Raw genomic sequence first — 20,856 nt, 5'->3', positions numbered from 1 at the left:
TAGGTGCCTGTGGAATCCCAGCCTTCCATGATGGAAGCAGAAATAGCCGCATCCTCCTTTTGCAGCCTCCCTGGCAATAGAATGAGCAGGTGTGCACAGGGTTTATGCTCAGCAAGTCGAAGCTACTGCCTTGGATATCAGGTCAAGTGTTAGGGAAACAAAGAGGAGGGCACAGTGGACAATGTTTTCTGGTGGTCTTGGCAGGGGCTGCAACTGCCAGCTCCCGGGGCAGTGGGGCTGCAGTAGCTGCGGGGGACGTCTTGAGCTTCAGTCCCGCGGGATGTTGTAGGTCCCGTGCTGTGGCCTCTGCTGCCCCCTGCTGGCAGCTTCTGTATATTTACCGGGCCGGTTGCAGGTGTGATTTTGACTGTTGCGCTCCTCTGGAATTCTGAGCCTGGGTTCTCCATCCTTTCTGTGGATTCTGAGAGCTAACCAATAAATACGTTTATTTTCTGCTTAAGGTCAGAACTGCATTATGTTTCCAGTAACAAATACTCCTGGCGGATACAGAGATTGGTACAAGGATTGTTTCCAGGCAGTATTTACTCAGGGAAATGGAGGGCTGGGAAGCTAAGGTTGGTTCCTGGGCCAGATTGGGGCTGCGCAGTGAAAACACAAGAGTCTTGGGGGATTCTGGCAGGCCTGGTGTGCAGTGATAACTTCAACAGTTGGCTGAGGTATCTGTTATAGTAGATTGGTGTAGGGACCAGCCCCACAGGGTCGGAGGGTTTTTCTCCCCGTGTGCAGAGACGAGAGAGTGTAGAAATAAAGACACAAGACAAAGAGATAAAAGAAAAGACAGCTGGGCCCCGGGGACCACTACCACCAAGACGTGGAGACCGGTAGTGGCCCCGAATGTCTGGCTGCGCTGTTATTTATTGGATACAAAGCAAAAGGGGCAGGGTAAAGAGTGTGAGTCATCTCCAATGATAGGTAAGGTCACGTGGGTCATGTGTCCACTGGACAGGGGGCCCTTCCCTGCCTGGCAGCCAAGGCAGAGAGAAAGAGGAAGAGAGAGAGACAGCTTATGCCATTATTTCTGCTTATCAGAGACTTAGTACTTTCACTAATTTGCTATTGTTATCTAAAAGGCAGAGCCAGGTGTACAGGATGGAACATGAAGGCGGACTAGGAGCGTGCACAGCATCACAGGGAGACGGTTAGGCCTCTGGATAACTGCGGGCGGGCCTGACTGATGTCAGGCCCTCCACAAGAGGTGGAGGAGTAGAGTCTTCTCTAAACTCCCCCAGGGAAAGGGAGACTCCCTTTCCCGGTCAGCTAAGTAGCGGGTGTTTTCCTTGACACTGAGGCTACCGCTAGACCACCGTCCGCTCGGCAAGGGGCGTCTTCCCAGACGCTGGCGTTACCGCTAGACCAAGGAGCCCTTCTGGTGGCCCTGTCTGGGCATAACAGAAGGCTCGCACTCTTGTCTTCTGGTCACTTCTCACTATGTCCCCTCAGCTCCTATCTCTGTATGGCCTGGTTTTTCTTAGGTTATGATTATGCAGCGAGGATTATTATAATATTGGAATAAATTATAATATTGGAGGATTATTATAGTATTATAATATTGGAATAATAAATTTGGAAAAAACTAATGATTAATGATATTGATATATAATCATATCTGTGATCTAGATCTAGTATAACTCTTGTTGTTTTATATATTTTATTATACTGGAACAACTCATGCCCTCGGTCTCTTGGCTTGGCACCTGGATGGCTTGCCGCCCACATCTCCCCCCTTTTTATTAACTAGGATCGCCATCGCCATCATTGCTTGTCGTTGACTTCGGATTTGTTTTCGGACTCCTTGGAGGCATCTGCAGGCTAAAAGGAGACAACGTAAGCATACCAATATTAATAATGTCAGTGACAACAATGATCCTCCAAGGGGTTTGATCTATTTAAAGGGATTAAGATCAGATAATTGTTTAGTTATGCCTTCAAAAATGTCTGAGCCAGGAACAGTGGATAAATGAGCTTGTGAATCCTCGAAAATTTGCTCTTTAAGTTTTGAAATATCCAAGGTTAAGTTATCATCCCAGGCTTTTAAATGTCTTGAGACATTTTCCCAGCTATGTTGATATTTATTATAAGCATAAGGCATTATGCAATAATCAGAAGTATTCCAATCACTCTGTAATTGCATACGGTGTTCCAAATTCATATCTCCCAGCCAGATTACATTTTGGCAGAGATCATTAATTTGATTAGCTAATTTTTGATCAATTTGAGCCTGAGAATTCCAAAGTCTGGAGGAGTTTTTCTGCCATGCTTCAACATATTGAACGGTTTGAACAGAATTGTGGATGGCAACTCCAGCAGTTGCTGCTGTTGCAGTAACCGCAATTAGTCCTGCAATGACGGCAATAAGAGTAAAAATAAGTCTCTTTGTTCTTTTGCAGATACCTTTAAGAACTTCATTGACTATGTGAATAGAGGGGGAAGACTCCCATGGACGATGTAAAGAAACTGGTATCCATACCCCCTCCCTAGCCCTTACCAAGAGAGTACTTGTAGTGGGATTAAAAGTAGCATCAATGCACGTGAACAGCTTACAGTTATCACATTCTATAGTTTGTGTATTGGGAATGATAATTATATTTCCAACCAACAGCATGTAAGGGGTTTTGACATAGCTCCTGATGGGTATCACCCGTTCAGATATGAGGGTGATGTTGAATGTGGGTGTTTTGGTATTAGTGTGAAGGAGTTGATAGGTAGTGTTCCATATCCTTATTCCTGTCATAGCTGCAGCTAATTTTCATAGTTGAGGATGTTCTGGGGTAACAAAGGGATGAATCATTTTTGGTTTAGGAGGAGTAATGCCTGTGTCCATCCATTTAAATAGGTAAGGGGACACCCATTGTCTCAGCCTGTATGACTGCCATCCATCCTCTACATAATCTAACAAATAATTAAACTCTGAGCATGAGGTATTTTTGCTGGAGCAATCTTGCCAATAATGCCCTTTTGGAGCCCAATCAATAACAATACCCGTGGCTAGACTTTGGAGCACAACGGCCTTAGGAGCATTACAATTATTCTATAAAATTGAAGTCACTATAAAAGGTCCCTTTGTAGGTTTCTTTAACCAAAAGAGAGGCCGGGCACAGTTGCTCACACCTGTAAACCCAGCACTTTGGGAGACCGAGGCGGGCAGATCACGAGGTTAGGAGTTCAAAACCAGCTTGGCCAACATGGTGAAACCCCTGCCTCAGCTTCCCGAGTGCTGGGATTATAGGCATGTGCCACCACGCGCAGCTAATTCTTGTATTTTTTCAGTAGAGACGAGGTTTCATCATGTTGCCCAGGCTGGTCTCGAGTACCTGACCTCAACCTGAGGTGATCCAACCACCTCAGCCTCCCAAAGTGCTGGGATTACAAGCATGAGTCACCGCACCCGGGCCCCAGTCACTTTAGAATAGCATGTTGCTTTGTATTCGGAGGGTCTCTCTGCAAATAGCCCATCAACACTGAGCGTGCCTGGAAAGACCTGGTTTTCAAATAACTGGCTTCGTCTGTGTAAAACGAGTCTTGTTGTATGCATTAAAAATTATCTTGGCTGGGCGTGGTGGCTCACGCCTTTAATCCCAGCATTTTGGGAGGCTCGTTCTGTTGCCAGGGAGGCTGCAAAAGGAGGATGCGGCTATTTCTGCTTCCATCATGGAAGGCTGGGATTCCACAGGCACAGAAAGGAAGGAGGGAGAGATGGGAATGTGACTGTCCTCCAGACACAGCCTCTGGCAGGATCGGATGTGGGAGAGTGAGGGTCCCACCCCAGCTGGGGTCTACCCAGGTCCATGTCTTGGACATGTTGAGAGTTTTTCCGGAAGGCAGGGATACAGTGTGGTCCAAAAACACACAAATGCCCCTACTGGCCCAGGGGTTGTCACAATAGACTGGAAGGGTGACACATCCCAGGCGCTTGCCATCCATCACACGCACCTCCTACCCACTGGCATCCTTCCACCCCAGGCACACACAAAGCCTCAGTCCAGAGATCAACTCTGGACTCAGCTCTGAATTTGCATATCCTGTGTGTAGATTCATTCTTCATAACCTCTGCCCAGCCTAGCTTGTGTATCATTTTTTTTTCTCTATTAGGGGAGGAGCCCGTCCTGGCACTCCCATTGGCCTGTAGATTCACCTCCCCTGGGCAGGGCCCCAGGACCCAGGATAATATCTGTGCCTCCTGCCCAGAACCCTCCAAGCAGACACAATGGTAAGAATGGTGCCTGTCCTGCTGTCTCTGCTGCTGCTTCTGGGTCCTGCTGTCCCCCAGGAGAACCAAGATGGTGAGTGGGGAAAGCAAGGGATGGGTGCTGGAGAGGACTGGAAGGAGGTGAGGAACAGGACATGTGGCTGGGAGACAGGCTGGATGCAGCTGGGATACCCTGGCATACGGCAGGAATGGGTGCCCAAGGCTGTCAACTCCCTCAGCTCACACACTTCCAGGAGCATTCAGGGAGCCTCTGCGCTGGCCCGAAATAAGACCTTCAGGAATCTGAATCTAAAACCCCTAGTTTACAGTGAAAACAAAGACTCCAAAGACCAAGCGACCTGCTTGGGGTAGACAGCCAGGATGGAGTAGGAACCATATGCCCGGAGCTGCTTCTGCTCCTGTTCCTTCCCTCCTTCCGATGGCTGGGTACACCTGCCTGACGCTGAGGAAAAGAGAGAGCAGCCCCAAGGGGAAAGTGGAAAGGCAGGTTGGCTGGAGGGATGGTGCTAGAAGGAAACCCATGCCCAAATCCCACACTCAGACACCACTGCAGTGGGTCTGGAAGGCGAGTGGTTGGAAGAGAAGAGAGTGGGAGCTCCGGGAGATCAAGAGTCACTCCTAGGATAAGGGAAGGAGGCTGTTTGTGGCATTAGAATGTGCAGGATAAAGACATGGAAGCGAATGGCTTCTCAGTTGTGTGAATTTAAAATTCATGACATTTACAAATTATCAGAAAAGGTGTTATATGTTCGTTATATAACAATCACTTTGGAATGTTAATCCGATTCTGTGCCAAAATCTGAATTACTCAGGGTTCTCCAGAGAAACAGAACTAATAGGTGGTACATATATACATATATATGTACGTACACATACTTACATACACTGTATACACATGGATACACACACACATAGGAAGAGATTTACATATATGTATACAAAAGAGAGAGAGAGTAGAGATTTATTTTAAGAAATTGACTCACACTATTGGGAGGAGTAACAAGTCCTAAATCTTCAGAGCCGGCCAGCAGGCTGGAGACCCAGGGAAGAGTTGATGTCTTAGTCTTGATTCCAAGGGCAGACTGTAGGCAGAATTCTTTCCTCTTTAGGGGACATCTGAGGCTTTTTCTCTTAAGGCCTTCAACTGATTGGATGAAGCCCACCACTATGGAGAATAATCCACTTTACTCAAGGTCTACTGATTTTTTTGTAAATTAAAAAAAATTGTGGGTGCATAGTATGTGTATATATTTATGGGGTACATGAGAGGTTTTGATTCAGGCATGCAATGTGAAATAATCACATCATCAAAAATGAGGTATCCATCCCTTCAAGCTTTTATCGTTTGTGTTACAGACAATCCAATTATACTTTTTTGGTTATTTTAGTTTTTAAAAGTATTTGATTATTTATTTATTTATTTATTTTTGAGACAGAGTCTCACTCTGTCACCCAGGCAGGAGTGCAGTGGCATGATCTCAGCTCACTGCAACCTCCGCCTCCCAGGTTCAAGCAATTTTCCTGCCTCAGTCTCCTGAGTAGCTAGGACTACAGGCACCTGCCACCACACCTGGCTAATTTTTTTGTATTTTTAGTAGAGACGGGTTTCATCATGTTGGCCAGGCTAGTCTTGATATCCTGACCTCGTGATCTGCCCGCCTTGGTCTCCCAAAGTGCTGGGATTACAGGTGTCAGCAACTGCGCCTGGCCTCTCTTTTGGTTATTTAAAAGTGTACAGTTAAATTATGATTATTATTATTATTTTTGAGATGGATTCTTGTTCTGTCACCCAGGCTGGAGTGCAGTGGCGTGATCTTGGCTTACTGCAAAGCTCCACCTGTTGGGTTCAAGCAATTATCTTGCCTCGGGTGTACACTGCCACACACGGCTAACTTATGCATTTTTAATAGAGATAGGGTTTCACCATGTTGGCTAGACTGGTCTTGACCTCTTGACCTCAAGTGATCCACCCACTTCAGCCTCCCAAAGTGCTGGAATTACAGGCACGAGCCACCACACCTGGCCCCAGTTAAATTATTATTGACTATAGTCACCCTGTTGTGCTATCAAATAGTAGGTCTTATTCATTCTTCTTTTTTTTTTTTTTTTTTATGACAGAGTTGCCCAGGCTGGAATGCAGTGGTGCAATCTTGGCTCACTGCAACCTCTGCCTCCCGGGCTTAAGCAATTCTCCTGCCTCAGCCTTCTGAGCCGCTGGGACTACAGGTGTGTGCCACCACGCCCGGCTAATTTATGTATTTTTAGTAGAGATGGGGTTTCACCATGTTGGCCAGGCTGGTTTCGAACTCCTGACCTCAAGTGACCCACCTGCCTCAGCTTCCCAAATTACAGGCATGAGCCACCACACCTGGCCCCAGTTAAATTATTATTCACTGGAGTCACTTTGTTGTGCTATCAAATAGTTTTCTAACTATTTTTTTGTACCCATTAACCACCCTCCCAATTTTCCCCCAACCCTGCCACTACCCTTCCCAGCCTTTGGTAACCATCCTTCTACTCTCTATGTCCATGAATTCAATTGTAGGGTCTACTGATTTAAAGGCTAATCACATTTAGACACTCAGGAGCAAGAATAATTTTAGTAATTGAACTAGGATTCTGCCATATGACCTCCAACATCATTAGCACCTGTGTAAATTGTATCATAAAATAATTATGGAACTATTATGGAAATGTCCCTCTCTCCCAGATCCCACCTTGTACCAAAATGCAAGGTACAACCCCGGGAATTCTGAGCTCCATCCTAGTCTTACCCTGTGCTAATTCAGTCTGGGTCATTTCTTGAATTTTCTGGTAAATTCTCCTTTCTACCCTTTCTAACTATATGTATTTGTCAGGTTAAGCTAGAAATGTTAATTTTTTTTTTTTTTTTTTTTTTGAGACGGAGCCTTGCTTTGTCACCTAGGCTGAAGTGCAGTGGCATGATCTCAGCTCACTGCAAGCTCCGCCTCCCGGGTTCATGCCATTCTCCTGCCTCAGCCTCCTGAGTAGCTGGGACTACAGGCGCCCGCCACCATGCTTGGCTAATTTTTTGAATTTTTAGTAGAGATGGGGTTTCACCATGTTAGCCAGGATGGTCTCGATCTCCTGACCTCGTGATCCACCCGCCTCGGCCCCCTAAAGTGCTGGGATTACAGGCGTGAGCCACTGAGCCCGGACGAAATGTTAATTTGTTTTTTTTGAGACGGAGTCTCACTCTGTCATCCAAGCTGGAGTGCAGTGGCATGATCTTGGCTTGTTGCAACCTCTGCCTCTCTGGTTCAAGTGATTTTCCTGCCTCAGCCTCCAGCATGACTGGGATTACAGGCCCGCACCACCATGCCCAGCTAATTTTTGTATTTTTTAATAGAGATGGGGTTTCACCATGTTGGCCAGGCTGGTCTTCAACTCCTGATCTCAAGTAATCTGCCTGCCTTGGCCTCCCAAAGTCCTGGGATTACAGGCATGAGCCACGGAGCCCAGCCTAGAAATGTTAATTTCTAACGCATGTCAGATTCCATGCACACTGGGCAAGGTTCCATTCCTCCATGGGGTGACTCAGGGATCCAGGCCAATTGCATATTGAGACTCTTTCATATTATCCTGTGGCCTTCAAAGTCGTCACCTCTAGGGATGAGAAACAAAAGGGACAAGCCAGCTGGTAGGGTCTTGGACAAGAAGAAAGACATCACTTCTGCTCACATTCTCTTTTGACAAAACTCAGTCACATGGTCCCAATATATCTTCGAGGTGGCTGAGTAATGTTATCTTCTTATGTGTCAAGCAGAGGAAATAATGTAGTGAAGACACAGGATGGTCTCTGAAATATCATCCCAGGCATGAAAGTAGAGCATATTCACTTGAGTGAGCCTCCAGTGGTGTGAAGTTGATGGCAGGAGAAAGAGCTGGGGAAGAAAAGGCCAGTGGCAGGTCTCCCCTCCTAGCCCTATGCAGCCCCACAGTGGGACCCTTGCATGGACCTCAACCATCAGAATCTTTTCTTTTGCAGGTCGTTACTCTCTGACCTATATCTACACTGGGCTGTCCAAGCATGTTGAAGACGTCCCCGCGTTTCAGGCCCTTGGCTCACTCAATGACCTCCAGTTCTTTAGATACAACAGTAAAGACAGGAAGTCTCAGCCCATGGGACTCTGGAGACAGGTGGAAGGAATGGAGGATTGGAAGCAGGACAGCCAACTTCAGAAGGCCAGGGAGGACATCTTTATGGAGACCCTGAAAGACATCGTGGAGTATTACAATGACAGTAATGGTCAGTGAATAACAGACCACAGGGGTGGAAGGTCTAACCCAAGAGGCAGCCCCCCAAGTGTGAGTGGCAAGGGATCAGCAGGATGGAAATAGTCCCAATCCCAGGGGAAGAACAGGAGACACAGCAGAAACACAGACATGTCCGCATCCCACCCACCCCACAGCACAGGTGCTCCCCGCTTCCCCATCAATTGCCCCATCCTCATCCCAGGCCTCAAGTCACACAGGAAGTGATGGCAGAGTCACTTCCTATCCAGGCACCTCTGACCTCTCACCTCCACACCCCACCCATCGGAGGCTGATACCCCCGTGAGAAGGCATCAGACTCACCCCTGTCCAGGGAGGTTGCCTGGAGAGTGAGCCACTCTCAAAGTCACTCAGACCTGGGCTCACCTGGTGGTTCTGCCAGTCCTAGCTGTTGACAGTGAAACGTTCCCAAAATATCTGGTCGAAATCTGCAAACATTGGAGCACTGAGACCTACCTCCAAACAAGTCTGTAATATTTAACTATGTCTGTTCTATGAAGGATGTCACAGTCTGTCCTGATCTCCCTTGCAGCTCCATCACCTAGCACAGGGTACAGTCAATATTGGCTCAATTGAAATTTGTGGAATCCACAGAGAAAAGCACCCGGCACACACCGTAGCCCATGCTGGGGGCTCAGGAAGTGCTGGATTCAAAACTGTGGGCTGTTAGAGTTCCTTGGAGCCCTAAAGTTCCTCCTTACCATACGATGCAGACCCAGGAAGGGCCACCTGCGCTATGGTCAGAGGAGCTGGTGGCAGAGCCCGTGCAGAGATGGTCCCTGTGCCCCCGGCCCATTGCTCTTTCTCCTAAACCACACTGCCAGCCCCAAGGCAGCCAACCCAGGTCTGGTGAACTGCTGGTGTTAAATTATCATAGAGTGGGTGTCAAAAGATGGGCTACTAAGTACAAAAATGCCCAAGGTGCTACATGGGATCTGAAGATTTTCAAAAGGAGGCAAGAAAGAGATAGGCAGACGTTTCAAGGATGTGGGGTGGGGGAGGTCTTGGTAAGGAAAATGGCCCAGGCTGTGTGTCAGCAATAGGAGAGGAGGGGGCACAGGTGATCAGAAAAGACACTGGGGGAAGCATTGATGGACAGGAATAGAAATGGCAAAGTGGATAATTAAGAGGAAGGAGGATGAGGAGATGAACACAGGGTGTTAGAAAATAATAGTAGGCAGGGCTTGGTGGCTCACTCTTGTAATCCCAGCACTTTGGGAGGCTGAGGCAGGCAGATCACCTAAGGTCAGGAGTTCGAGACCAGCCCCGCCAACATGGTGAAACCCTGTCTCTACTAATAATACAAAAATAGCCTGGCATGGTGGCACACGTCTGTGGTCCCAGCTACTCAGGAGGCTGAGGCAGGAGAATTGCTTGAACCTGGGAGGCAGAGGTTACAGTGAGCCAAAATCTTACCATTGCACTACAGCCTGGGTGACAAGAGTGAAACGTTGTCTAAAAACAAAAAACAAAAAACAAAAAAAGGAAATAATAGTAGCTGACATTTACTGAGCACTTACTTTGTGCCAGGCCCATCTATGAGCATATATAATGCTCAGAATAGCCCCCTAAAACAGTGCTCTTGGCATTGCCATTTCAGAGGTGAGGAAATAGAGGCACAGGGAGTTGAGTGGCTCCAGTTCAGGCAACACACCAGGTGGGGGTGGGGGGCTGGGGAGAGACCTGGGACGTGAGCCCAGACAGCTTGAGAGCTTTCAGAGTCTATGCCAACAGCACCAACCAGTGCTGGGTAAACACCTGCTTTTATCATCAGAACAAAGAGGCTGTGTCCCCTGCCCTATGAGGTCCATTTCTGAGAGTTGTGGCTAATGGGCAAGAAGGTTGGGGCTTTAGAGATTTGGGATAAAGATATCAAACACCAGAAAGGTAGAAAGAAGTGATCAGATTAGGGTTACTTAGGTGATGATATGAACTCTTCCTAGAACTGAGAGAAAAGGAGAGCCTTCCTTTACTCATATGAAATCACAAATAATTTCTATCCAATTTGGAAGTACACTTTGGTGTAGTTGTGACAGCTTCCTCAGGACTCAGCATAAATTCAAACAAATAATTGTCCTTAGAAGAGATGCTATAGAAGAGATAGAAATATATTCATATTCTGTAGCTTTTTTTTTTGAGATGGAGTTTTGCTCTTGTCACCCAAGCTGGAGTGCAGTGATGCAATCTCGGCTCACTGCAAACTTTGCCTCCTGGGTTCAAGGGATTCTCCTGCCTCAGCCTCCCGATAACTGGGACTACAGGCTACAGGCATGTGTCACTACTCCTGGTTAATTTTTTTTTTTTTAAGACTGAGTCTTGCTCTGTCTTTCAGGCTGATGTACAATGGCTCCATCTCGGCTCACTACAACTTCTGTCCCCCAGGTTCAAGCGATTCTCCTGCCTCAGCCTCATGAGTAGCTGGGATTACAGGCATGTGCCAGCACACCCAGCAAATTTTTGTATTTTTAGTAGAGATGAGGTCTTACCATGTTGGCCAGGCTGGTCTCAAACTCCTGACCTCAGGTGATCCTTTGGCCTCAGCCTCCCTAACTGCTGGGATTACAGGCATGAGCCACTGCGCCCAGCCTAATTTTATATTTTTGGTAGAGATGGGGTTTCACCATATTGGCCAGGCCGGTCTCGAACTCATGACCTAAGGTGATCCATCCTCCTCAGCCTCTCAAAGTGCTGGGATTACAAGTGTGAGCCACTGGGCCCGGTGTTTTTTTTTTTTTTTTTTTTTTTTGAGATAGGGTCTCACTCTGTCACCCAGGCTGAAATGCAGTAGTGTGATTTTGGCTCATTGCAGCCTTGACTTCCCAGGCTGAAGTGATCCTCCCACCTCAGCCTCCTGAGTAGCTGGGGCTACAGGCATGCACCACCATGCTGCGCTAATTTTTATATTTTTTGTAGTGGTGGGATTTCGCCATATCACCCTGGCTGGTCTGGAACCCCTGGGCTCAAGCGATCCACTCGCTTCAGCTTCTCAAAGTGCTGGGATTACAGGCATGAGCCACAGCGCCCAGGCTGTAGCTCTCTTAAGGAGGAACATATCTCATCTGAGACAAACCTGAAATGCCAAACCAAACTGAGTTAGCCCCTCTCTGTCTGTTGTATATATTGGAATAATAACCTATTTGTCTTGATAAAGGGATTGCATGCTTGAATTGCAAAAACCTTTATTTCTTTTGGGTTGCCCAATGTGCAAGACTAAGAGTTATTTTGATAAATTTTGCACCAGGCTGACTGTCTCTCTGTGGGGTCGGGGGAGTTTTCAGGTTCTCACGTATTGCAGGGAAGGTTTGGTTGTGAGATCGAGAATAACAGAAGCAGCGGAGCATTCTGGAAATATTACTATGATGGAAAGGACTACATTGAATTCAACAAAGAAATCCCAGCCTGGGTCCCCTTCGACCCAGCAGCCCAGATTACCAAGCAGAAGTGGGAGGCAGAACCAGTCTACGTGCAGCGGGCCAAGGCTTACCTGGAGGAGGAGTGCCCTGCGACTCTGCGGAAATACCTGAAATACGGCAAAAATATCCTGGACCGGCAAGGTATTCACTGCTTCCTGCTCCCCAGTACTGAGCCCACAATAAAAGATGATCTCAGGCTAGGAGCTCAGGCAACATCTTAGTCCGGTCTCATCTGTTCCTGGATGTCCCTCAGACCCCCAGCTTTCATCTTTTAGGATTTATTCCTTCCCTGGGATGATATAATTTGTGGTCCAAAAAGAACATCATCAAAATTTCAGGCAGAATGGGCCAGGAAGGCCATTCTTTCTTGATGAGTGTCCCCAGATCATCTCCAATTAACAGACAAGGAGCTTGAGGTTAGGGAGGTGAGGGTAACACTGTCTGTAAGAGGCAGAGCTGGGACTCAAATTCCAGATTTCAGATTCCAAATCCCATCGTTTTTTATCTCTACAATGATGCCTCCCATCTGGGTGGTGGAGAGAAGGGAGGTGTGTAAAATGTCAGCCCCAGAAGGACAAGAGCGAGCCAGTGTGAGCGGAATTGATGGCTGCAAGCTGAGACTTGGATTGGAGACGTAGTGAGACTCAGGATTGTGCAGTGCTGCAGGGAAGCGGTTGCTGGATAGAGGCATGGGCTGAACTAAGCAGCTGGACTGAGACTGGGGGACAGAACTCCAAAGCCCACTGAGATGTGGGAAAACATGGAGAAGCACACGGAGCATTCACAACTTATTGCCGTCAGAGTCAATACGTGGGTGAGGTGGGGATTGGGCAAGAGGGAAAGCGTCAGCCTTCCCTGATATTCTGGAAAGTCTCCCGGGGCTGGGGGTGGGCAGGTACAGAGCTTCGAGCTCTGCTGATCGCTGACATCCAGGGGTGGGGGTGGGAAGAGACCTGGGCCGGGAGAAGTCCACCTCAAGCCTGCAGTGTCACACTCTATCCCTCCACAGATCCTCCCTCTGTGGTGGTCACCAGCCACCAGGCCCCAGGAGAAAAGAAGAAACTCAAGTGCCTGGCCTACGACTTCTACCCAGGGAAAATTGATGTGCACTGGACTCGGGCCGGCGAGGTGCAGGAGCCTGAGTTACGGGGAGATGTTCTTCACAATGGAAATGGCACTTACCAGTCCTGGGTGGTGGTGGCAGTGCCCCCGCAGGACACAGCCCCCTACTCCTGCCACGTGCAGCACAGCAGCCTGGCCCAGCCCCTCGTGGTGCCCTGGGAGGCCAGGTAGGAAGCAAGGGTTGGAGGCACTGTGGGATCTCAGCCCCAGTAGCTGCCCTTCCTGCCTGATGTGGGAGCTGAACCACAGAAATCACAGTCAATGGATCCATAAGGCCTGAGGAGCAGTGTGGGGGGACAGACAGGAGGTGGATTTGGAGACCGAAGACTGGGATGCCTGTCTTGAGTAGACTTGGACCCAAAAAATCATCTCACCTTGAGCCCACCCCTACCCCATTGTCTAATCTGTAGAAGCTAATAAATAATCATCCCTCCTTGCCTAGCATAACAGAGAATCCTTTTTTTAACGGTGATGCGCTGTAGAAATGTGACTAGATTTTCTCATTGGTTCTGCCCTCAAGCACTGAATTCATCTGAAACTCTTGGTTTCCCCCGGAGGCCATGGTTCCTGGGCACCTTGACCTGGGCAATCCCAAGTGTGGCCTGAACCCCCTTTCCCTTGGGGATTGTTCTGGTGTCCCTAGACGCCTTGTGGTATTGTACCTAATACCCATGAAGGGAGAGGATGATATTACTTGCCAGTGTACACTCCCCTGTGATATTGTTCATAATGTCCAGAGTGAAGAAAGATGATATTGCTCCCAATATCACAGAAGGTGTACACCCCCCCTTGATAGTGTTCCTAATACCCAGTTGGGGAGGGGAGAATATCTCTCCCAATATACAAGGGGTGTTTAAACTCTCTGTGATATTGTTCCTAATATTCAGGGGGGACAAGGATGATATTACCCAAATATTGCAGGGGTTGTACACCCCCCCTTTGATATTGTTCCTAATATCCAGGGGTGGAGAGGATGATATTACTCCCAATATTGCAGGGGTCTACATCCTCCCCCCATGACATTGTTCTTAATAACCAAAAGGTGAGAAGCTGACATTACTCCCAATACCACAGGGGGTGTACACCCCCTATGAGATATTGTTCTTAATATCCAGGAGGGGAGAAAATGATATTACTCTCAATAGCGCAGGGAATTTACATCCCCCGTCGTAATCTTGTTCTTAATATTCAGGAAGGGAGAGGATGATACGACTCCCAGTATCGCAGGGGGTGTGCACCCCCCCGTGATTTTTTTGCTAATATCCAGGGTGGGAGTGGATAATATGCAGGAAGTGTACAGGTCTCTGTGATATTTTTCCTAATATCCAGGGGGGAGAGGAAGATATTACTTTTAATAGTGTACGGGGGGTGTACACCCCCCTGTGATAGTGTTCCTAACATCTTGGGAGGGAGAGGATGATATTACTCCCAATATCGCTGGGGGTGAAAACTTTTTTTTGATATTTTTCCTAATATCCAGGGGTGGAGACGATGAAATTACTCCCAATATCACAGAAGGTGTACACTCCTTTTGTCATATTGTTCCTGATATCCAGGGTGGGAGAGGATGATATTACTTCTAATATCACAGGAAGTGCATACACCCTTGTGATATTGTTCCTAACATCCAAAGGAAGAGAGAATAGTATTACTTCCAATATCGCAGGGGGTGTACAGCCCCCCTTGTGATATTGTTCCTAATATCCAAGACGGAGAAATTTCTATTATTCTCAATATCACAAAGGATGTACACCACCACCGTAATATTGTTTGTAATTTCCAGGGAGGGGAGAGGATAATATTACTCCCAATATCGCAAGGGTTGTACACCCCTCTGTGATATTTTTCATAATATTTAGGGGTGAAGAGGATGATATAAATGCAAATATCACAGGGGGTGGTCACTGTCTTGTGATATTGTTCGAAATATCCAAGAGGGGAGAGGATGAAATTACTCCCAGTATCTCAGCGGGGGTACACCCCTCTGTGACATTCCTTGTAGTATTCAGGGGAAGAGAGGATAATATTACTCCCAATGTCGCTTTGGGTATTCATTCCCCTGTGATATTGTTTGTAATATCCAGGAAAGGAGATGATGACATTACTTTTAAAATCTAAGGGGTGTACACACCTCTGTGATACGGTTCATAATATCCAGGGGAAGAGAGGATAATATTACTCCCAATATCACAGGGGGTGTACACCCGCCTGTAATATTGTTCGTAATATTCAGGGTGGGAGAGGATGAAATTACTCCCAATATCGCAGTGGGTGTGTACCCCACTGTGATATTGTTTGTAGTATCCAGTCAAGGGGAGGATGATATTACTCCCAATACCGCAGGAGATGTACACTCCTCTGTGATATTGTTCGCAGTATCCAGAGGGGGAGTGGGTAATATTATTCCCAATATCGCAGTAGGTGTACACTTCCCTGTGATATTGTCTGTAATATCCAGGGAAAAAAGAATGATATTACTCCCAAAATTTCAGGGAATGTACACCCTTCTGTGATATTGTGCGTAATATGCAAGGGGGAAGAGGATGATATTACAGCAAATATCACAGGGGGTGTACAAGCCCCTGTGTTATAGTTTGTAATATCCAGAAGGGGAGAGGATAATATTACTTCCAAATCACAGGGGGTGTACACCCCCCTGTGATATTGTCCGTAATATCCAGGGGGGAGAGGATGATATTATTCCGAATATCGCAGGGGTGTACACTCTGCTGTGGTATTGTTCGCAATATCCGGGGAGGAGGATGATATCAATCCCAAGATGGTAAACACCCTGTGTGTACACCACCCTGTGATATTGTCCATAATATCCGGGGGGGGGAGAAAATAATATTACTCCCAGTATCGCAGGGAATGTACACTCCCCTGTGATATTGTTTGTAATATGCGGGGGGAGGGGAGAATATGATACTACTTCCAATATCGCAGGGGGTGTAAACCCCCCTGTAATATTGTTCGTAATATTCTGGGAGAGGAGAGGATGATATTACTCTCAGTATTGCAGGGGGTATACACCACCCTCTGTGATATTGTTCTTAATATCCAGAGGAGGAGAGGATGATATTATTCCCAATATCACAGGGAGTGTACTCCCCCTTTGGGATATTGTTCCTAATATCCATGGGAAGAGAGGATAATATTACTCCCAATATCGCAGGGAATGTATATCCCCCCCTTTGATATAGTTTCTAATATCCAATTTGGGAGAGGATGATATTACTCCTAATATCGCATGGGGTGTACACGCTCCCTGTGATATTGTTCCTAATGTTCAGGTTGGGAGAGGATGAGGTTGTACACCGCCTGAGATATTGGGAGTAGTGTCATCCTCTCTTCCCGTTGATATTAGGAAGAATTTCACAGGAGGGGTGTACATCTTCTGTGCTTTTGGGAGTAATATCATCCTCTCCTTCCCTGGGTATTAGGAGCAATATCTCGGGGGGGGGGGTGTACATACTCTGCAATATTGGGAGTCATATCGTGTTCTCTCACCCTGGACAGTAGGAACAATATCACAGGAGGGGTGTACACCTCCTGCGATATTAAGAGTAGTATCATTTTCAGGCCGGGTGCGGTGGCTCACGTCTGTAATCCCTGCACTTTTGGAGGCCGAGGCGGGAGGATCACGAGGTCAGGAGATTGAGACCATCCTAGTAAACACGGGGAAACCCCGGCTCTACTAAAAATATAAAAAATTAGCTGGGCGAGGGGGTGGGCGCCTGTAGTCCCAGCTACTCGGGAGGCTGAGGCAGGAGAATGGTGTGAACCAGGGGGGCGGAGCCTGCAGTGAGCCGAGATCGCACCACTGCACTCCAGCTGGGGCGACAGCAAGACTCCGTCTCAAAAAAAAAAAAAAAAAAAAGTAGTATCGTTTTCCCTTCCTGGATATTAGAAACAATATCACATTTGGGGTGTAAAACCCCTGCTATATTGGAAATAATATCATCCTCTCTTTTCATGGTTATTAGGAACAATATCACAGGGGTGTATACACCTTCTGCGATATTGGGAGTAATATCATCCTTTCCCCACCTGGATGTTAGGAAGAATATTGCAGGCGGAGGGTACACCCCCTGCGATATTGCCAGTAATATCATCTTATTCCTTCCTGAATATTAAAAATAATATCTCTGGGGGGGTGTACACCCCCTTCAATATTGGGGGTAATATCATTCTCTTTCCCCCGGGATATTGGAAAGAATATCACGGGGTGGGGGTGTACACCCCCAGCGATATTGGTAGTAGTATCAACCTCTCACCCCTAAATATTAGGAACAACATCACAAAGGGGGTGTACACCCCCTGAGTTATTGGGAGTAATGTCATTGTCTATCCCCTGGATATTAGGAAAATTAACACAGGAGGTGTGTACACCTCCTGCAATATTGGGAGTAATATCAACCTCTCCCCACCAGGATATTAGGAACAATATCATGTGGGGGTGTACACCTCTTTCCATATTGAAAGTAATATCATCCTCTTTTTTCCTGGATATTAGAAACAATATCACAGGAGGTTGTACACCTCCTGCGATATTGAGAGTAATATCATCCTCTCTCCTTCTGGATATTAAAAACAATATCACAGGCAGGGTGTACACCCCCTGCAATATTGGGAGTAATATCATCCTCTCTCCACTTGGATATTAAGAACAATGTCACAGGGGGTATGTACCCCCCCCTGTGATATTGAAAGTAATATCATCTTCTCTTTACCTAAATATTAGGAACAATGTCACAGGGAGGGTGTATACCCCCTGCGATATTGACCATAATATCATGCTCTTTCTTCTTGGATATTAGGACCAATATCACAAGGGGGGTGTACACCCTCTGCGATATTGGGAGTACTATTATCCTCTCCCCACCTGGATATTAGGAACAATATCACAGAGAAGGTGTACACCCTCTTCGATAATGGGTGTAATATCATCCTCTCCCTCCTTGGAACAATATCACGGCATTGGGGGGAGGCTGTACACTTTCTGCGATATTGGCAGTCACATCATCCTCTCACCCCCTGGATATTAGGAACAATGTCACAGAAGGTGTGTACACGCCCTACGATATTGGTAGTAATATCCTCTCTCCACCTGGATATTAAAAACAATGTCACAGGGGGTATGTACACCCCCTGCGATATTGGGGGTAAAGCAACCTTTCCTTCTTTGGATATTACATAAAATATCACAGAAAGGGTGTACACCTCCCGCGATATTGGGAGTAATATCATCCTCTCCCCACTTGGGTATTAGAAACAACATGACGGGGGTTGTACACTTCCTCCGATATTGGGAATAATATAATCCTCTTTTGCCCTCGATATTAGGAAAAATATTACATTAAGGGTGTACACCCCCTTTGATATTGGGAGTAATATTATCCTCTACCCCCCCGATATTAGGAACAATATTACCAGAGAAGTGTACACCCCCTGAGACATTGGGATAATATCCTCTCCCCGCCTGGATTTTAGGAACAATATCACAGTGGGGGTGTATACCCTCTGCGATATTAAGAGTAATATTTTCTCCTTTCCTGTATATTAGGAACAATATCACAGGGAGGTGTACACTTTTTGAGACATTGGGAGTAACATCATCCTCTCGCCCCCGAATATTAGAAACAATATTACGGAGTGGGGATACACTCCCTGCGACACTGGGGGAAATATCATCCTCTTCCCTCTGAATATTAGGAACAAAATCACAGAGGGTTGTATATTCCTTGCGATATTGGCAGTAATATCCTCTCTGCCCCTGGATATTAGGAACAATATCACAGAAGGGGTGTATCCCCCTTCGACATTGGGAGTAATATCATCCTCTCTGCCGCTGGATATTAAAAACAATATTAAAGGGGGGTGTAAAACCCCTGCGATATTAAGGTAATATCATCCTCTCCCCCCCCGGATATTAGGAACAATATCACAGGGGGAGTGTACACCCCCTGCTATATTGAGAGAAATATCATACTCTCCTCAACTGGATATTAGGAGCAATATCACAGGGATGGGGTGTACACGTTCTGCTATATTGGGAGTAATATCATCCTCTCCCTACCTGGATATTAAATACAATATCACAGGGGGTGTTACCCCCCCTGCGATATTGGGAGTAATATCATCCTCTCCCATTCTGAATATTAGGAACAATATCACAGTGGGGGTTGTACACCCCCTGTGATATTGGCAGTAATGTCATTCTCTCCCGCTTTGAATATTAGGAACAGTATCACGGAGGTTGCACACAACCTGCAATATTGGGATAAATGTCATTTTCTCTTCCACCTGGACATAAGAAAAAATATTACAGGGAGGAATACACCTTCTGAGATATTGGAGCAATATCATCCTCATTTCCCCTGGATATTAGGAACAATATTACAGTGGGGGGTGGACACCCCTGCGACATTGGGAGTAATATTATCCTCTGCCCCATTGGATATTAGAAAAAACATCACAAAGGAAGTGTACACCCCCTGCTATATTGGGAGTAATATCATCCTCTCCCCCCGGATATTAGAAACAATATCAAGGGGGAGTGTACACCACCTTCGATATTGGGAGTAATATCATCCTTTGCCCTTCTCGATATTAGGAACAATATCGCAGTGTGGTGTACACTGCCTGCGATATTGGAAGTAGTATCATACTCTTCCACCCTCGATATTATGAACAACATCACAGGGTTGTGTACCCCCCCTGCAATATTGGGTTTAATATTGTCCTCTCTTTCCCTAGATATTACTAACAATATTACCGGGGAGTGTACACACAGGGTGTTTAAAATATTAAAATTGATGTCATCCTCTCCCCCCCGGATATGGCAAGCAATATCACATGGAGGTGTACACCCCCTGTGATATTCGAAGTAATATAATCCTCTCCCTCCCTGGATATTACAAAAAATATCACAGGCGGAATGTACACCCCCTGCGATATGGGGAGTAATATCTTCCATTTCCTCCATAAATATTATGGACAATATCACAGGGGCATGTGAACCACCCGTGATATGGGAAATAATGTCATCCTCTCCCCTTCTGAATATTACAAACAATATTACAGGGGGGTGTAGACACCCTGTGATATAGGAAATAATATTATTTTCTCCCCCTCTGGATATTACAAACAATATCACGGAGAGGTAATATCATCCTCTCCCCCACTGGATATTATGAACAATAGCACAAGGGGATGTACACCCCCTGTGATATGGGGAGTAATATCATGCCTTCCCCCCTGGATATTAGGAACAATATAATAGGGGGGTGTACATCTTCTGCGATATGGGGAGTAATATCTTCCTCTCCCTCCCTAAGTATTACAAACAATATCACAGGGGGATGTCCACTCCCTGTGATATGGGGAGTAATGTCATCCTCTCCCCTTCTAAATATTACAAACAATATTACAGGGGGGTGTACACACCTTGCGATATATGAAATAATATTATTTTCTCCCCCTCTGGATACTATGAACAATATGAAAGTGGGATGTATACCCCCTGTGATAGGGGAGTAATATCATTCTCTCCCCTCCTGGATATTACAAACAATATTATAATCGGGTGTACACCCTCTACGATATGAAGAGTAGTAATCTCCTCTCCCCCTTGGATATTATGAACAATATTACAGGGGATGTACACCCCCTGCGATATTGGGAGTAATATCATCCTCTCCCCTCCTGGATATTACAAACAATATCACAGACGGTGTACACACAGGGTGTTTACCATATTGGGAGTAATATCATCTCCCTTCCAGGAGATTACGA

At 46.4% G+C, this 20,856-nt stretch overlaps 1 protein-coding gene across 3 annotated transcripts; it reads left to right on the top strand.

The window, feature by feature from the left end:
* The first annotated feature begins 365 nt into the window (after positions 1-365).
* LOC100980965 (zinc-alpha-2-glycoprotein) lies at positions 366-13,503 on the top strand. Of its 3 annotated transcripts, none has more exons than XM_003815725.5 (7): positions 366-461; positions 1,760-1,845; positions 2,409-2,478; positions 4,111-4,301; positions 8,238-8,498; positions 11,803-12,078; positions 12,947-13,503. In XM_003815725.5, the coding sequence occupies exons 4-7, from the start codon at positions 4,226-4,228 to the stop codon at positions 13,228-13,230; spliced, it is 897 nt and encodes a 298-aa protein (XP_003815773.1). In that variant the 5' UTR covers positions 366-461; positions 1,760-1,845; positions 2,409-2,478; positions 4,111-4,225; the 3' UTR covers positions 13,231-13,503. The 3 variants fall into 3 exon arrangements, with proteins under 3 accessions (XP_003815773.1, XP_054971158.1, XP_054971159.1); XM_055115183.1 differs by having other exon boundaries at positions 2,409-2,466; positions 12,947-13,500; XM_055115184.1 differs by lacking the exon at positions 366-461 and adding an exon at positions 1,156-1,216 and having other exon boundaries at positions 12,947-13,500.
* The last annotated feature ends 7,353 nt before the right edge of the window (positions 13,504-20,856 follow it).

This window comes from Pan paniscus, chromosome 6 (genome assembly GCF_029289425.2).
Source record: "Pan paniscus chromosome 6, NHGRI_mPanPan1-v2.0_pri, whole genome shotgun sequence".
Lineage (NCBI taxonomy): Eukaryota > Metazoa > Chordata > Mammalia > Primates > Hominidae > Pan > Pan paniscus.
The sequence above is the reverse complement of the archived record's forward strand: the minus strand, read 5'-3'. Positions and strand labels throughout refer to the sequence as shown.